Source organism: Loxodonta africana, chromosome 6 (assembly GCF_030014295.1).
Source record: "Loxodonta africana isolate mLoxAfr1 chromosome 6, mLoxAfr1.hap2, whole genome shotgun sequence".
Lineage (NCBI taxonomy): Eukaryota > Metazoa > Chordata > Mammalia > Proboscidea > Elephantidae > Loxodonta > Loxodonta africana.
The window spans coordinates 44,527,728-44,545,115 of NC_087347.1; the positions used below are offsets into that span (position 1 = coordinate 44,527,728).

General features: G+C 34.9%; 1 protein-coding gene across 1 annotated transcript in view; it reads left to right on the forward strand.

Annotated features, from left to right (window-relative positions):
* C2CD6 (C2 calcium dependent domain containing 6) overlaps positions 1-17,268 on the forward strand; it is a 139,945-nt gene extending 122,677 nt beyond the window's left edge. The window contains exons 14-16 of the mRNA XM_064287440.1: positions 9,275-9,346; positions 10,865-14,173; positions 16,916-17,268. Of these exons, the coding sequence (XP_064143510.1) occupies positions 9,275-9,346; positions 10,865-14,173; positions 16,916-17,257 (3,723 nt within the window). The 3' untranslated portion in view covers positions 17,258-17,268. The remainder of the gene's footprint in view (positions 1-9,274; positions 9,347-10,864; positions 14,174-16,915) is intronic.
* The last annotated feature ends 120 nt before the right edge of the window (positions 17,269-17,388 follow it).

Sequence of the window (17,388 nt, forward strand, 5' to 3'; positions counted from 1 at the left end):
TTAGCAGTTGATTGCTTAAAGACTGCACCATGAGGGCTCCTTAATAAACCAATTGTGGAGATAAAATGGGACACTTATTAAAACTAAATTTATCCAAAATAATGCAGGAAAAGAGGAGAGAAGAACAAAGAACCAACAGGATACATAAAACAAGTAGAATATGGGAGACATATTAATTTCCTGTGACCTGATGTAACAAATTTCCACAAACTCGTTGACTTAAAACAACAGAACTTTTTTCTTTCATTTTTCTGGCAGCCAGAAACCTGAATTTTTTATCTTTGGGTCAAAATCAAGGTATTGGCAGAACTACTTTCCCTCCAGTGTCTCTATGGGAGAATTTCTTGCCTCGTCAGACTCAGCTGGCTGCTGGCATTCCTTGGCTTGTGGCTGCATCATTTCAGTCTTCAAGGCCAACATCTTTAACTCTGTTTTTGTTCCATCTTCGTATCACCTTCTCTGTGTGTGTCAAATATCCCTCTGCCTCCCTCTTATTAGAATACATGTAATTGCATTTAGGGCTCACCCAGGTAATTCAGGATAATCTCATCTCAAGATCCTTAACTTAATTACATCTGTGAAAAAAAAAATTATCTTTTTATTTTTTGCCATATAAGATAACATTCACAGGTTCCACAGATTAGGATATGGATGCCTTTGGAGACCATATTTGGCCTACTAGAGGAAATTTAAACATTATCTATCTACCTACCTACCTACCTATCTATAATGAAATATAGATGGTCTAAACATCCCACTGAAAAGCACAGATTATCACAGATAATAAAGCAAAAGGCTACTACTATATGCTGTCTACAAGAAACCCACTTTAAATATAAAGACATACAAAAGCCAAAAGTAAAAAGATGGATAAAGATATACTATGAAAACACTAATAAAAAAGAAACATGGAGTGAACATATTATTCTTCAAAAAAGGGCATATTATCAGGGATGGGGAACAACATTTCATAATAATAAGGGGATTAATTTAGCAAAAGGACACAATACTAAATATGTATGAACCTAATAATAGAGCTTCAAAATAAATGAGGCAAAAACTGACAGATCTGAAAGGAGGAATAGACAAACTCATAATTATAGTTGGCTATTTCAACACTTGTCTCAGTAATTGTAGAGATAAAGTCAACAAAGATATAAAAGACTTGAACAAGTTCAGCTAACTGATTTGTATAGAGCATTTCACCCTCAAAGTGTAAAATATACATTCTTTTTAAATGTTCATGAAAAAGTTAACAAGATAGAGTATATTATTGGGCACAAAACAAATCTCGATAAATTTAAAAAGAGTGAAATCATACTGTGTGTTTTTTCATCATAACAGAATTAAACTAGAAATTAATGATGGAAAATCTTCAAATATTTGGAAATTATTCAGTATACTTCTAAATGTTCCAGAACAAAAATGTGAAAACAAAAGGAAATTTAGAAAATATTTGAAATGAATGAATATGAGAAGACATCATATCAAAGTATGTGGGATGCAGCTAATGCAGCACTTACAGGCAAATTTATAACATTGATTACATTAGAAAAGAAGAAAAGTTTCAAATCAATGATTCAAACTTCCACCTTAAGCAACTAGAAAAAGAAGAGCTAATTAAATGAAAAGTGGATGGAAGAAAGATCAGGGTGGAAATCAATGAACTATGAAACAGAAAAACAATAGAAAAGCAATGAAATAAAAATCCGTTTCTATTAAAAAGATCAATAAAACTGACAAAGCTCTAGTTAGACTGATGAGAAAAATACAGAAGACAAAAATTAACAATATCAAGAAAGAGGGGCATCACTACAGATCCTACAGAGATCAAGAGAATATTGTGAACAACTTTTTACCAATACATTCAACTATTTAGATAAAATGAATAAGTTCCATTAAAGGCACAACTATCAAAGCTAACTCAAAGAAACAGATGGCCTGAATAGCACTGTGTCTATTTAAAAACATTGTATTATTATTTAAAAACCTTACTGTAAAGAAAACTGCAGGCCCAGACGACTTCACAAGGGAATTTTACTAAAAATTTAAAAAGTAAATAATACCAGTTCTACACAAGTTCTTCCAAAAAACACAAGAGGAGGAAACATTTTCCTGCCTCATTTTTTGAGGTCAACATTACCCTAATAGCAAAATCGAGGGGGTGGGGAGAGAGACATTACAAAAAAGAAAAGCCCAGACCAATATTTCTCATGAATATAGTTACAAAAGCTCTTAACAAAATTTTATAAAACACAATTCATGAACATCTAAAGGATACTACATCATGACCAAGTGGTGTTCATTGCAAGAATGCAAGATTTGTTTAATGTTTAAAAATCAATCACTGGAATTCACTATATTAGCAGACCAACAATAAACACCATATGATTATTTCAATAGATGCAGAAAAGGCAATTTACAAAATTCAATGTCCATTCTTGATATTAAAAAAAAAAAAAAGCTCAAGAAACTAATAATAGAAGAGAACTTCATCAATATGATAAAGGGAATCTACAAAATTTAAGCGCTTGGCTGCTAACCAAAAGGTCGCTGGCTCAAATGTACCAACCGTTCCTCGGGCGAAAGATGTGGCAGCCTGCTTCCATAAAGATTACAGCCTTGGAAACCTAGAAGCAGTTCTACAAGGCCTCTATAAGTCAGAATCAACTCAACAGTAGTGGGTTTAGTTCAGTTTTTTGGTGAGGGGAAAGGGGAGTAATGTCATATTTAATAGTAAAAGATTGAATGCTTTGACTCTAACATTAGGGAAAAGACAAGAATAACTGCTCTCAGCACCGGCAATTATAACCTTGAAATAAAGCAAGAAAAGGAAATAAGAAGCGTGCATATTGGAAAGGAAGATATAAAAATGTCTTTATTTGCACATGACATCATCTGTGTAGAAAATCCTAAGAAATATATAACAAGTTACTGGAACTAATTGGTGAATTTAGCAAGGATTCATGTATTTCTATACACTGGCAATGAGCAATTGGAAATTGAAATTAGAAAAGCAATAGCTTCAAAAATATGAAACACAGCGCTAAAAACAAAATATGTGCAAGTTCTGTGTACTAAAAACTATAAATATTACTTTGAGAAGCTAATGAAGATTAAAGAAAACCTAAATAAACGGAGAGATATGCCGTTTATGAATTAAAAACCTCGATGTTAAGATGTCAATTCTCTTCAAAGTGACCTACAGATGTAATGCAATCCCAGTCAAAATCCCATCGGGGTTTCTGTAGAAATTAATAAGCTGATTGTACAATTTATCTGTAAAAGCAAAGGACCTAGAATAGTTATCAATTTTCAGAAAGAAGAAAAAAGTTGGAGAACTTACACTACCTAATTTCAAGACTTATTTTAAACTACAGTAATCAAGACAGTGTCACACTGCCGTAAAGATATACATATGGAACAGAATAAAGAGTTCAGAAATAGACTCACACAGATTTGGTCAATTGATTTTGACAAAGTTGCCAAGGTAACTTAATGGGTAAAAGATGGTATTTTCAACAAATTGTAGTGTAACATCAAAAAAAAAAAATCTAAAAACCTTTTCCTTACATATGCATGAAAAATTAACTCAAAACTGACCATAAACTTAAATGTTAAAGCTAAAATTGTAAAACTTTTAGCAGAAAACACATGAGAAAAAATTTTAATTTGACTAGTCAAAAATCCTTTAGATTTTGCACCTCTTTGACCTGTTTTTCATGACTCCCTATAGAAAGCAGGGACCATAAAAGGAAAATAATTGATAAATGGGAATTCATCAAATTTTAAAAAGTTTGCTCTTGAAAAAGCCCCATTAAGAGAATGAAAGTCAACCTCAGAACATACTATACAGCTGCTGTAGTTAAAACAGCCTGGTACTGGTACAATGACAGATACATTGACCAATGGAACAGAATTGAGAACCCAGATGTACATCCATCCACCTACAATCACCTGATCTTTGACAAAGGCCCAAAGTCCACTAAATGGGGAAAAGACAGTCTTTTTAACAAATGGTGCTGGCAAAACTGGATGTCCATCTGCAAAAGAATGAAACAGTACCTATATCTCACACCATACACAAAAACTAATTCAAAATGGATCAAAGACCTAAATATAAAACCAAAAACTATGAAGATCATAGAAGAAAAAAATGGGATCAATGCTGGAGGCCCTAATACACAGCACAAACAGGATACAAACCATAACAATATACAAACACCAGAAGATAAGCTAGATAACTGGAATCTTCTAAAAAGTAAACACTTAATGTTCATCAAAAGACTTCACCAAAAGAGTAAAAAGAGAAACTACAGACTGGGAAAAAAGTTTTGGGTATGACAAATCCACAAAGGTCTAATCTCTAAAATCTACAGGAAAATCCAACATCTCTACAACAAAAAGACAAATAACCCAATTAAAAAATGGACAAAGGATATGCACAGACACTTCACCAAAGAAGACATTCAGGTGGCTAACAGACGCATGAGGAAATGCTCACAATCATTAGCCGTTAGAAAAATGCAAATCAAAACTACAATGAGATACCATCTCACCCCAACATTACTAGCACGAATCAAAAAAACAGAAAATAAATGCTGGAGAGGCTATGGGGGGATTGGAACTCTTATGCACTCCTGGTGGGAATGCAAAATGGTACAACCATTTTGGAAAACAATAAGGCACTTTCTTAAAAAGCTAGAAATAGAAATACCACGTGTCCAGCAAACCCACTCCTAGGAATGTATCCTAGAGAAATAAGAGCCATCACAAGAATAGGCATATGCACACCCATGTCCATTGCAGCATTATTCACAATAACAAAATGATGGAAACAACCTAAGTGCCCATCAACAGATGAATGGATAAACAAACTATGGTATATACACACAATGGAATACTACACAATGGTAAAGAACAGTGATGAATCTGTGAAACATCTCACAACATGGATGAATCTGAAAGGCATTTCGCTGAGTGAAATAAATCAATCACATAAGGACAAATATTGTGAGACCACTATCATAAAAACTCATGAAAAAGTTTACATACAAAAAGAAACAATCTTTGACGGTTACAAGGGAGGGGATTGGTGGTAGGGGAACACTAAATGGACAATAGATAAGTGATAACTTTGGTGAAGGGTAAGACAATACACAATATAGGGGAAGCCCGCACAGCTTGACTAAGTCAAGGTCATAGAAGCTTCACAGACACGTTCAAACTCCCTGAGGGACCAAATTACTGAGCTGAAGGCTGGGGACCATGGTCTTGGAGAACATCTAGCTCAATTGGCATAACATAGTTTATAAAGAAAATGTTTTACAACCCACCTTGCTGAGTAGCATCTGGGGTTTTAAAAGCTTGTGAGCAGCCATTTAAGATACTCCACTGGTCCCACCTTGTCTGGAGAAAGGGAGAATGAAGAAAACCAAAGACACAAGGGAAAGATTAGTCCAAAGGACAAATGGACCTGGACCACAAGTACCACAGCCTCCACCAGACTGAATCCAGTACAACTAGATGGTGCCCAGCTACCACCAACTGCTCTGATAGGGATCACAACAGAGGGTCCCAGGCAGAGCTGGTGAAAAATGTAGAACAAAATTCTAACTCACAAAAAAGAAATCAGACTTACTGGTCTGGCAGACACTGGGGAAACCCTAAGAGTATGGCCCCAACCACTCTTTTAACTCAGTACTGAAGTCATTCCTGAGATTCAACCCTTAGCCAAAGACTAGACAGGCCCATAAAACAAAACAAGACTAAATGGGCACACCAGCCCAGGGGCAAAAAGGCAGGAAGGGACAGGAAATCTGGTAATGGGGAACCCAAAGTCAAGAAAGGGAGAGTGCTGGCATGTCCTGGGGTTGGCAACCAATGTCACAAAACTATATGTATATTAATTGTTTGAGAAATTAATTTGCTCTGTAAACCTTCATCTAAAGCACAATAAAAAATGGTAATAATAAGAAAACAAAATGAAAGTCAAGCCACAAACTGGAAATTAATATTTGCAAAACATATATGCAATGAAGGATATTATGATAAGTAGGAAAAATAATATATCACATCCCATCACAACATAACATAATATGATATATAACTCTATAATAAATACACCAAAAAAAAAAAGAAAAAAGAAAAAAACACCCTACAGAAAATAAGCAAAGGATTTGAATAGATACTTCAGCAAAGAATATTTACAAATGGCAAATAAGCACATGTAAAGATGCTCAAAATCATCAGTCATCAGGGAAATGCAAATTGAAACCACAATAAGGTACCACAGCACACCCACTAGAATGGCTGAAACAACTGACAATATGACAATACTGAATGCTGGTGAGACTGCTGAGTAACCGCAACTCTCAGGTGATTGTGGTGGGAAGGCAAATTGGCACAGCCATGTGGGAAGATAGTTTGGCAAATTTTTACAAATTTAAACATACACTTATCATATGACTTACCAGTCCCACTCCTGGGTATTTACTCAAGAGAAAGGAGAACTTGTGTCCCCACAAAGGCCTACATGTTAATGTTCGTAGCAGCTTTATTCATAATGGTCCCAAACTGGAAACAACCCAGATATATCTATCCACTGGTGTAAGGATAATAAAATATGGCATATCCGTACAATGGAGCAGTAAAAAGAAATAAGCTACTGACACATGGATGAATCTAAATGAAAGGAGCCAGACACAAAAGACGGTATGTTTCCATTTATATGATATTCTGGAAAATGCAAAACTCTTGTGACAGAAAGCAGACCAGTGGCTTCAAGGGGCTGGGGTGGAGAAAGGTTATTCTGCAAAGGGGCATGAGGGAATTTTTCTGGGTGATGAGAATGTTTTCTATTATGATTGTGGTGGTTGCTACATGACTGTATACATTTGTCAAAACTCACCAAGTTATACACTTAAAACTGATAAGTTTTATTGTATGAAAATTATTCTTCAATAAAACTGATTAAATAAATAGTACATCATAAAGCAAATGTCATATTATGACTGTAAACTACTGTTGAATGAGGCAGACTCCCATTCATCAAAGGCCAATGAAATTGCTTATATATTTTTTTATAGTCTGCTTCCTCGAAGGCAGACTTTCCCAAATTTCAGTCAGTTGTATAACTCTTATTTTTTTTTTTTTTTTGCTGTATTAGAGTATTATCAGCACTATTATTTATTTAATATTTTCCTTTATATTGATGAACTGTTTTTACTTATATAATTTAACACTTAACTTTAGAAGTATACATTCAATGAAAACTATTATCATTGTCATAAGCAGAAGGTAATTCTAAAAATAAATATAAACTTATTAAATAATAATATCCATCCATGTAGCACCTCAAATCATCTGGACTACTATTTTCAAGTCATACTCAATGCTCATGTTTTTTATACTCCTTGTTGTCTTCTTTCTTAGATAATATTTTCATTTTTGCGGGGTAGGCCCTGGAATAACTTTTTTATACACTCTGCATTGTTAGTATATTTTTTGAGTCTTTAGATTTCTGAAAAGGTTTTGTACGTTCCCTCAGTGGTTGATAGTCTGAATTCTAGCCAACCTTAAAGGCATTGCTCTGTTGTTTTGTATTGTTCAGTGGCAGTGATGAAAAGCATGATATCATTTTGATATTCTTTTGTAGGTAACCCATTTTTTTCCATCTGAAAGCCTTTAGGATTTTGTTTTCAGCTTTGGGACACTGGGCCCTTTGGATCTGAACACTTGTTACTTTCCTTGACTCATGTTGATTTGCTTTTATTTAAGAATAGAGTCACGTTATCTACTTATTAATATTAATGAAATTTTAGAGTAATCCGGAAGTATCTCTTATGTGAACATCATTCATTGGATTGTTATTTTAATCAACTTTTTGGCATAATATGAACCCTCTCCAGACTAAAGGAGAAAATGCATAGAAAAGCAGTTTCAAGTACTGTATTCTCTATAAATAGGTGGTATCAGGTTTTCTCTAGATGAGTAGGCAGTGTGAATGCATATTAAGATGCTTCTAAAGCCACCCAGGCTCCCTTACTGCAGTCCTGATTGTATGGTGGAAGGAGCACCAGATGGGAATTTAGGACACCTAGGATTTTTTTTTTTTAGATTTAGGTATCTAATCTTCTGTGTGACTTGGAACCAGAAATTTTAGCTTCGGATTCTTATGTAAAATAAAGAAAAGGACTAGATTATTACTAAAGTGTCATCTAGCTCTAAAAATTTGATGATTCTGTATAGAGTCTCTATGAGTTGGAATCGACTCAATGGCAATGAGTTTGTTTTTTTTGTTTTGTTTTGTTTTGGTGATTCTATAATTGTTCCTCTACACCTTGATTTAGTAACACCGTTTCAACACTTTTAAGTACACATTACCAATGACAGATTGAGAGTCATTGAAAATGCTATCTTAATATCAAAACCTGTTGCTGTCGAATCAATTCTGACTCATAGTGACTCCACAGGGCAGAGTAGAACTGCCCCACAGTGTTTCCAAGAAGCGGCTGGTGGATTCGAACTACCGACCTTTTGGTTAGCAGCCTAGCTCTTAACCACTACACCACCAGGGCTCCTACCAATATAACTGCCACTTATCTAAAATATTTCACAACCTTTTAAAAACAGGTTACATTTGTTTGACAACTCTTTTTCTTTTCTACCTTTTTTTCTGCTTGAGGTCAGTGTGTATTATTTTTTGACTTTTCAAATACCCATAAACCTGTTGCTGTTGAGTTGATTCTGACTCATAGCAACCCCATAGGATATCAAGGAGCTAAGATTATGCACAGCGGGTATTTGTAGTTCAATGGTAGAATTCTTGTCTTCCATGAAGGAGAAAGGGGTTCAACTCCTGGTCAGTGCACCTCAAGCACAGCTACCACCTGTCTGTCACTGAAGGCTTGCATGTTGCTATGATGCTAAGCAGGCTTCAGTGGAGCTTCTAGACTAAGACAAACTAGGAAGAAAGGCCTGACAATCTACTTCCAAAAATCAGTCAAAGCAAACCCTATGGATCACAACGATTCAATCCTGTTGTGCATGTGTTTGCCATGAGTCAGAGCTGACTTGAAGGCAGCTAACAAAGTTTATGAAAATACAGATTTCTTTGCTAATTGGCAAAGTGAAGTAGTAGTTATTATGAGAAAGATATTTATTTAGGTTTTAAATTTTTTATATTTTTAATAACTGTTGAAAGAATAAAATCATCTTGCAAAATATTCTTGCATTATAAGTAGACTAAAATTAAAACTTCTTTTTTTATTAGGTGTTTTTTTCACCAGAACAACTCACATCACCATCTCTCAGACCAAGACATATAGAAAGCAATACACAATATCAGGTGAGTCCTGAGTTATTCTATCACAAAATCAATCATATTTAACTACGTTGTTTCTCCAATAACCCACTGCTGTCAAGTCAATTCCAACTCATAGTAACCCTACAAGACAGAGTAGAACTTCTTCATGAGGTTTCTAAGGCTGTAATCTTTACAGAAGCAGATTGCCCCATCTTTCTCCTGAGGAGCAGCTGGTGGGTTCAAGTCCCAACTTTTCGGTTAGCAGCTGAGCACTTAGCCACTGCACCACCAGGGTTCCTTGTGTTTTCTCTGATACTTTAAATAATTAAATAGTTCTGAAACCTGGCTCGGAGATCCTGGGTGGTTTTACGTGCTCAGCTGCTAACTGAAAAGTTGTGGGTTCTAGTCCACTCAGAGATGCCTTGGAAAAAGGCCTGCTGATCTACTTTCCAAAAAAGTCAGCCATTGAAAACCCAATGGGCCACAGTTCTACTCTGACACACATGGGGTCACCATGAGTTGGAGTTGACTTGACAGCAACTGGTTTCTAAAACCTGGCAACCCATTAGAAACACTTGGCTATCTTTTAAAAATACATATTCCCAGGTCCCACCCTTGACCTACTGAATCATAAATCTGGAGATGGAACCTGGGAATCTGTATTTCTCAAAAAACCTAGGGGATTCTTACGATATCACCTTGGTATCAACTAGCAATCAAAAAACCAGCTATACCCATTAAAATGAACTTTGAACTACTAAACTGAAATCAACTAAAACAAGCATTAAGCTGATTATTTCACATTTTGTTTTTTTTAATTGGATACTGTAGAAGTTGTATAAGCAAAAGGTTTGAATAGAGACTTCATTTTGCAGGCAGTTGCAATAATAGAATAGCTGATCTCAGACCTATAAAACTACCTGTGGATATTATACTAAAATTTCACTGTAATGCAAAGTTTTTTTGTACTGGTCTCTCTTAACCATTTCTTTCATAATGATTCATCAAAATGCAAGATTTTACTGTGACATGTTAAGTGCTAGGTGGAGCTTATCATTGTTGAAACTTCCAGACTGAAAGGCAGTTGATATATGCCCCAAGTCAGTCTTTAGAGAATGTTTATGATACTTTTAATGGGACATCTACTACTTTTTCTACGCTGCTACTAAAATGGTAAATACATGGATAGAACTTAGATCCTGAAGTTAGTTACCATTTCAACAAATACAGCTAATGCTGGAAATTGAGCAGTTAAAACAAACATACAAACACACGACTATTTATGGATGGCTTTAAAAAATATTCTAGGTAGTGAAAAGCACATAGATAAAAAAAAATAGTGTTAAAATTAAAAGCTAGAGAAAATTTTGCATTGGAATTTTCATTTTTATTCCGATTTCAGATAATTTAAAAGAATTAAAATAGGTTTTCTCCTCCTTGTAGATGGTAGGAGGATGAATAGATACATTGACAGGTTGCTCAAAGAAAATTAACTTGAAAATTCATTATAAATTCAGAATAAATGCTACAGAAATTCTTACCTTTTTTTTAATATTACAATTCCAGACATTCAACATCAAGGACGGTTTTGATCCTTTTTTAAGGAATATAAACAACAAAATGTCAGTCAGAAAAAGGAAAGACCAAGATATGCCCAAATGTAGAAACATTTTAAGTGCAGAGGTTATAGAGCATGAAGACCAAGATCCTCCTTACCCAGCACATTCAGAAAAAACTGCAGAACCTACTAATAAAATCTGGGCTTGTTATCCTGATATCACAATAAAGCCTTTAGACACTAAATTAAAAGGAAGACCACCAAATGTAACTTTACCAAATTTTGAAGGAGAATCATCAATGACTGCAAATGTAGATACATGTCACCTCTCAAAGTCATTAAATCTTAGCTCCCATGTGGAAAATTTAAAACAATCAATGCTGCTTAAGTCAATTTTAAGTAAAAACCTACAGGACCGTTTAGATGAATTATTTTCTAAACCAGAAGTTCCTATGGACATTGAAGCAAGAAAGAAAAGCCACAGATCTCAATTTCTGAGTGTTCATGATAAACCAACAAGTAGTTTAGAAGACAAAGTATCAGAAAAAAGCCAAGACTTAAAAAGCTGGCTTCCAGAAAAAGATATTTTAAATTCAAAGTCTCTTTTAAGTCAAATAATTAAAGACATGCCTACAGATTCACTTTCAGAAGGTGGATCAGGAAAATCTACAGAGGTAGAAAGGGAACACAGCTCTGCAAAAGACTTAGAGGCTGGCGTACCAGACTATGTTATAAAGCAAATATTCACCTCAGCCATCTTCTCAGAGACGGAGAAAGGAGTGAAAGTGCCAGGTGGGACGAAGCTGAATGTGCACGATCAACTACCCACAGCTTGGGAGAGAAGTTTGCCTTCGCATAATGGGGCTCAGTGTGAAAAAAAAGACGATGACCAAGAATTGTCAGAGTCCAAATCTGCTATAAATCGGATAATGCAAGCATTTCCTGTAGATGCTCTTTTAGAATCTGGGTTAATCAAAGTGACAGAATTAGATAAAGAACACCAAGAGAGTTCTTCGGGGGACTCAGAAAAAGGCTTTCCTGATGAAAAGCCAAACTATTCCACAAAGGAGTATTCAAAAATCAAAACAGAACCTCTTTCAGAGCAGAATATACCCTCCATTCCCAAAGAAGCCACTTGTGCTCTCAATACAATTGAATCTGTAGAGGAAGGTCAAAATATACCCCCACAAGATTCAAAACATCATTCAATATCAGATATAAAAACAGATTTGCCAAGGAATGGTCAGAGGCTTTATAAAGAAGAAAATGATCTTAATAATACTTTGGAAAATTTAAGCAACTTGTTAATGGATAAGCTTAGTGAGTCAGATACAATAATATTAAAATCCTTTTTAAAATGCATCCTCAATGTTTTTTTCAAATATGGTCAGTCTGAAAGAAGACAACCAGAAAGAGAATTACAAAGATTAATTCAACATTCTTTTACAAATGACACGGAAGACCCTGAAGAAATCAGAGAGAATTTTGACAAAGTCGACAAATTAGACAGAAAACCTATTTTGAACCCAAAGCTGCATGTATTTCTAGAAGAACTCTCAGAATCAGAAATAAAAAATTTTAAAGCTGAATTAAGTAAACATATCCAGCATTACCTTGTAGAAAGACTTGCAGAATCAGGACATATCACCGAGGACGACTTACCAAAAATCCATCAAAATCTTTATTTGCTTAATGAGAAATCAGAACCAAGAGGGCAAGACATTTTTCGAGAAAAATATTCAGAAACTGTGAAAGAAATCATGTCTTTTATACATAATTTTCATCATCATTTCATAGATAAACATTTAGAAATAAAGCTATGCTCCTTTTTAAGTGAAATTCTTCAAAACTATTTCCTAGAAAATCTTTCAGAAAGCAAGTTATTTAAAGAGACAGAACCTGTGAGTATACTCTCAAGCACATCTTCTCTCAGAGCTAAAAGTGCCTCAATATCTTTACAGGACTCAGGACAAGATATTTCAAGAGGGAGTTTTGGTAGAAGGCTTGAAATAAACACGAAATTTCCTTTAAACAAATCTCTTCAAAATTATCTTACAGCTTTATCAGAAAATGAACTATTAAATCTAAAAGCTGATTTAAGCAAACACCTCCAGAGCTTTTTTTTTGAAAAACTTTCAAAATCCGGACTAACCACAAAAAGGCAATTAGAGAAGATCGACCAGCATATAAATTTGATTAATTCCAGTTCTACGCCATTAAAATGTATAAAGACAGATTGGCCTTTTAGAGATGAAAGTAAGCTTATAGAGGAGCACTCGGAGAAGCAAACTAAATACTCAAACATTGCTCAAAAGAACACTTTACAAAAGGTTCCTGAGGGTAGACTTGTGGAAACAGAACTGATCAGAAAGGAAGAAAAAGAATATTTTCCTTTGCACAATCTTAAAGAAAATCTGTCAATAATTAGGGAACAGAAAAGATACTACTCTAAAGAAGGAGCTAAAACACTAAGTTTAATAAAAGTTCATTCTTCTTCCAACAAAAATGTACCAGAGATTCCATTAAATAAGTCACCAGAAAGACTTACAAATATAACGTTTAAGAATCAAAGGAAAGAACATGACTTCATACAGTTTCCTCGAGCAGAAAATTCTATTTGTAAAGCAGAGACTCAAGACCTATATAGCTGGGGTGGTAAATCAAAAATAATTCAATCAAACACTTGCTTTGAAAGGACACTGAACATGATGTCCCTTGAAAAAAAGGAGCATGTTAACATCTATAAATTGACCTCAGAGGAAAAACCTGAAGCAGGACTGTCACCATATCCAAGAGTTCCTAATTGCAAAATGCCAGATGAAGATGAGTACTCAAACAGACTCACTTTTCCTTCACGGCAGAGTCACACTCTAACACAGTTCAACTCAGAGGCGGGGGAGACATCAAAATTAGAAGACCGGTATTGTCAGAGATTGAAAGGAAATAATAACAATAAAAAACAACATTCAGTAACATTTGCAGAATACAAGAATGAAATGCAAACCCATTATAAAAAAACAGCTGAAATTTGCAGTGAAAAATGTGCCAACGTCCTTGAATCACAATCTTTTCAATATAATGTTTTAGAAGTTGACAAGTTCTCAAAACTATCCCTATTCCCAGAAGTATTAAAGAGAGACAGTCTGAAGCCCAAGATCAGAAAAGAAAGAGATCATGCTGGCAAACAAAAGAAGTCATTTAGCAAGATAGTTAAGATACTACCAACCACACTGCCCCCAGCAAAAATCCATCTAAAGAAATCTATTCCAAGGACATTGCTTCATTGGACTGCAAGAACAACAACACATGTAATAATGTTTTTCTAAGTCTTGTACTTCTGTATTTGGCAAAGTTCTATAAATAATTTACTTTAGGGTATATATGTCTGCATGCAAGTGTGTGTATAGCCTTAATTGCCCCAAGACATACACACCTCAAAATTTAAAAAAAAAACAAAAACTTCTTAAATTCAAATATCACCTCAGCTGATTCAAAATGCAATCACAAAGCAGAGGGACTATTAACAGACCTGGTGACTTTGTGTGAATTAGATCAAGGAAACATTGTCTCAGGCATGCATTAGAAAAGGCACCCTTCCTTCTGGGCAGGCCCTCCAGCCTGACACAGCCTGGGGCCAGGGCACGCGGCCCTGCCTAGGAAAACCTGGCTGAATTTCAGCCCTAACTCATCCCTCAGCCAGAGGTTGTGTAGGCACAACTTGTACAACCATTGGCAGAGGTCACAGAACTGGAATTTTCTTTTCATGTAGATAGAGGTATAAATATATAGTTTTTTTTCCCCAGATAGTTGGATTATCTTTGTCTCAGTAAATAAATATGAAGCTCCTACTATGTGCCAGTTATTTTTTAAGACTTAAGGATATGCAAAATTTACAATCTACTGGATTATGAATTGCAAAGTTTTGATTTAACTTCTAGTATTTTCATTACCACCACTCTGCTATATCACATGCTGTGAGAAATGCAGGAATTCAAATCTATTTTTAATATCAACATAAATAAAACAAATAGAAACACAAATTTGCTACTAGACTTTAAACAAACCATTCTAGGAATGCAAGAGACTTAATTTTCTGGATCACTATTCTTTGTTAGTATGGACATGACCCGCAATTGGGAAAACTTCTGAGTTCTAAAATTGATGTTAATTTGATAATTTGATGTGCATAATTCTGCCTTTAAATGAAAAAATAGATTAATTTCAGAATAGTAGCTTTGAATTTGTTTTCTACAGTAAAGTAAATTATTAGCTTTAAAGTGTCAGGGTAAATATTATCAGTATAGCTTATCCTCTAACTTGGATTTTTCTTTCCTAAAAATAATTTGGTATTGAAGTGTATATGTATGTGTGTGGGCGGTGTGTGTGTGTGTGTGTGTGTTTACAAACAAGGAAAAGAAAAGATAATGGGCTCATAGTTTTTGGAGGACAAAGACTTTCTAAAGTTCATTTTAGACAAATGGGATCTATAATGTCACACTTTAAAAGAAAACAAGAAATTACATTTGTGTTAACCAGTATGAGATTATGTAGGATCTCAGAACCACTACTTTGTTGCTAGGTACTGAGAAAAAATGCTTTTAAGCTTAGAGTAGTCAAAGGAGAGCTATATTTATTTCCTTCTCTTGGTAAACTACTTAAACTTTTCTGTCTAGTAAAGTTGACAACAGGAATTGAGTGGTCTAAGAGGGCATTTGTCAGATGATCAGAAAAGCTTACTCATCTGATTTTCTCAAATCCAATCATCTCTGAAAGGAATCAAAACAGAAGACAGAAAGATTGAGTTGTAGGAGCACCTAGAAGACAATAACCATTGCTGTAGGCCTCCGTGCCCTTCCACTGGCACCCCAGAAAGCAATTATATCAGCTCTGAAGCTAAAATTACATATTATTCAATAATATATAAGACATTCTCTTAAGAACATGGCTTACCTAATTATGCCATGTACTTAAGAGAGAAGAGAAACAATGTTTCCTTGCCCTCTCCAAAACAGGCAAAAATGTAAAGTAGATGGAATTTGTCTTTAGATTCTTCCTACCTCCTTTTTATAACTCTTCTCTTTTGAGCTAACCTAATTCTTCTCAGTGCTGCCAACCTCCTCCCAGTCCCCAGTTATATTATTTTACTCCCACCCCCTCTCTGAATTAAAGTAGCTTATTCCTTTTGTGTGACAGTCTCTGCAAGGTGTTGAGGCAACTGCTCAAACTGCTGAGTAAACTAAGCAAAACCCATTGCCAATTAGTTGATTCTGACTCATAGCAACCCTATAAGACAGAGTAGAACTGCCCCATAGGCTTTCCAAGGAGCAGCTGGTAGATTCAAACTGCCTACCTTTTGTGTCAACTCGTCTACACTAATTTGAGAATGATTCCATACCCTTAATATTTCATCAAATTAGGTATACTAATCTAGGTTAACCACTTCTCTGTTATTAGACATTTTTAAGTAGCATTTCAAAGTACAACTTAATACAACTTTTTTCCCATAGTTTGAGTTATTTCTTTAGACTAGATTTCCAGAAGTGGGATTACAGGATTAAAAGAGATTTGTATATACACACACACACGTCTATATATTTATAAGTATAATATATATTTACATAGGTAAAGAATATGTTAAGTTAACTTAAAGAATGAAAGCTTAGGTGACATAAAAAGTAAAATACAAGAGTTTGTAATTCATATTTGGGGTTGGGGAAGAATATTTTTGTGCAGAAGAACTACAGAGTAGGCTGGCCAGCTTTGTCTAAGAGTCTGACCTCTGAGGACAGCTCCCCTAAGTTTTTCTGGTTTCTAGCTTCATGTCTTCCATCTGTTTTGAAACAGCAGATCCTTTGAAACAAGTTTTTTTTTTTTTTTTAAGCGCAGTTTCTAAGGGTAGTAGCTAATGGGGCTGCCTACAATACATTTGATGCTGTCATTCTTTAACTATTAATATTACAAACTTTAAAGAAAACTTTAGTCCTTGTAAATTTAAAATGCACTTTTAAGAAACCCAACTTACTGATGTGATCTTTTATTTTAATATTTAGGATTGTTCGGATAAATTTGAGGATTTACCGGTGGCCTCATTTAAGCCTCTTGAAAAAACAAAATCAAGGACAAGGCTTTTAGGGAAGAGACCAGCTGATAGCCCAAATCAATCAAAACACTCTGCCAGACCGCATACTGCTCCAGGGGTTAACAAACGACAGGAAGGCTGCAATGGAAAACTTGAAAGTCCTCGACTGGTTTCAGCAGGCTTAGTTCATATAAGTGATACAATCTCGAATTATGAAAAGCGTAAAGCGCGGCAAAAAAATCAATTAAAAGAGAATGTTGAAAAATGTTCGCTTATTTGTGATATTATCCAAATGTTAAACACTTCAGAGTGACATATGAGGCCAACAGTCATTAAGAATATGATTTCTCCCCTTAACAAAATGGTTTGAAGATCTGCCCTTCTGTGTGATAGAAGTCAGCAACCAAATTCCATCTTGTTAGAACCACTTTGTTTTGATTAAAA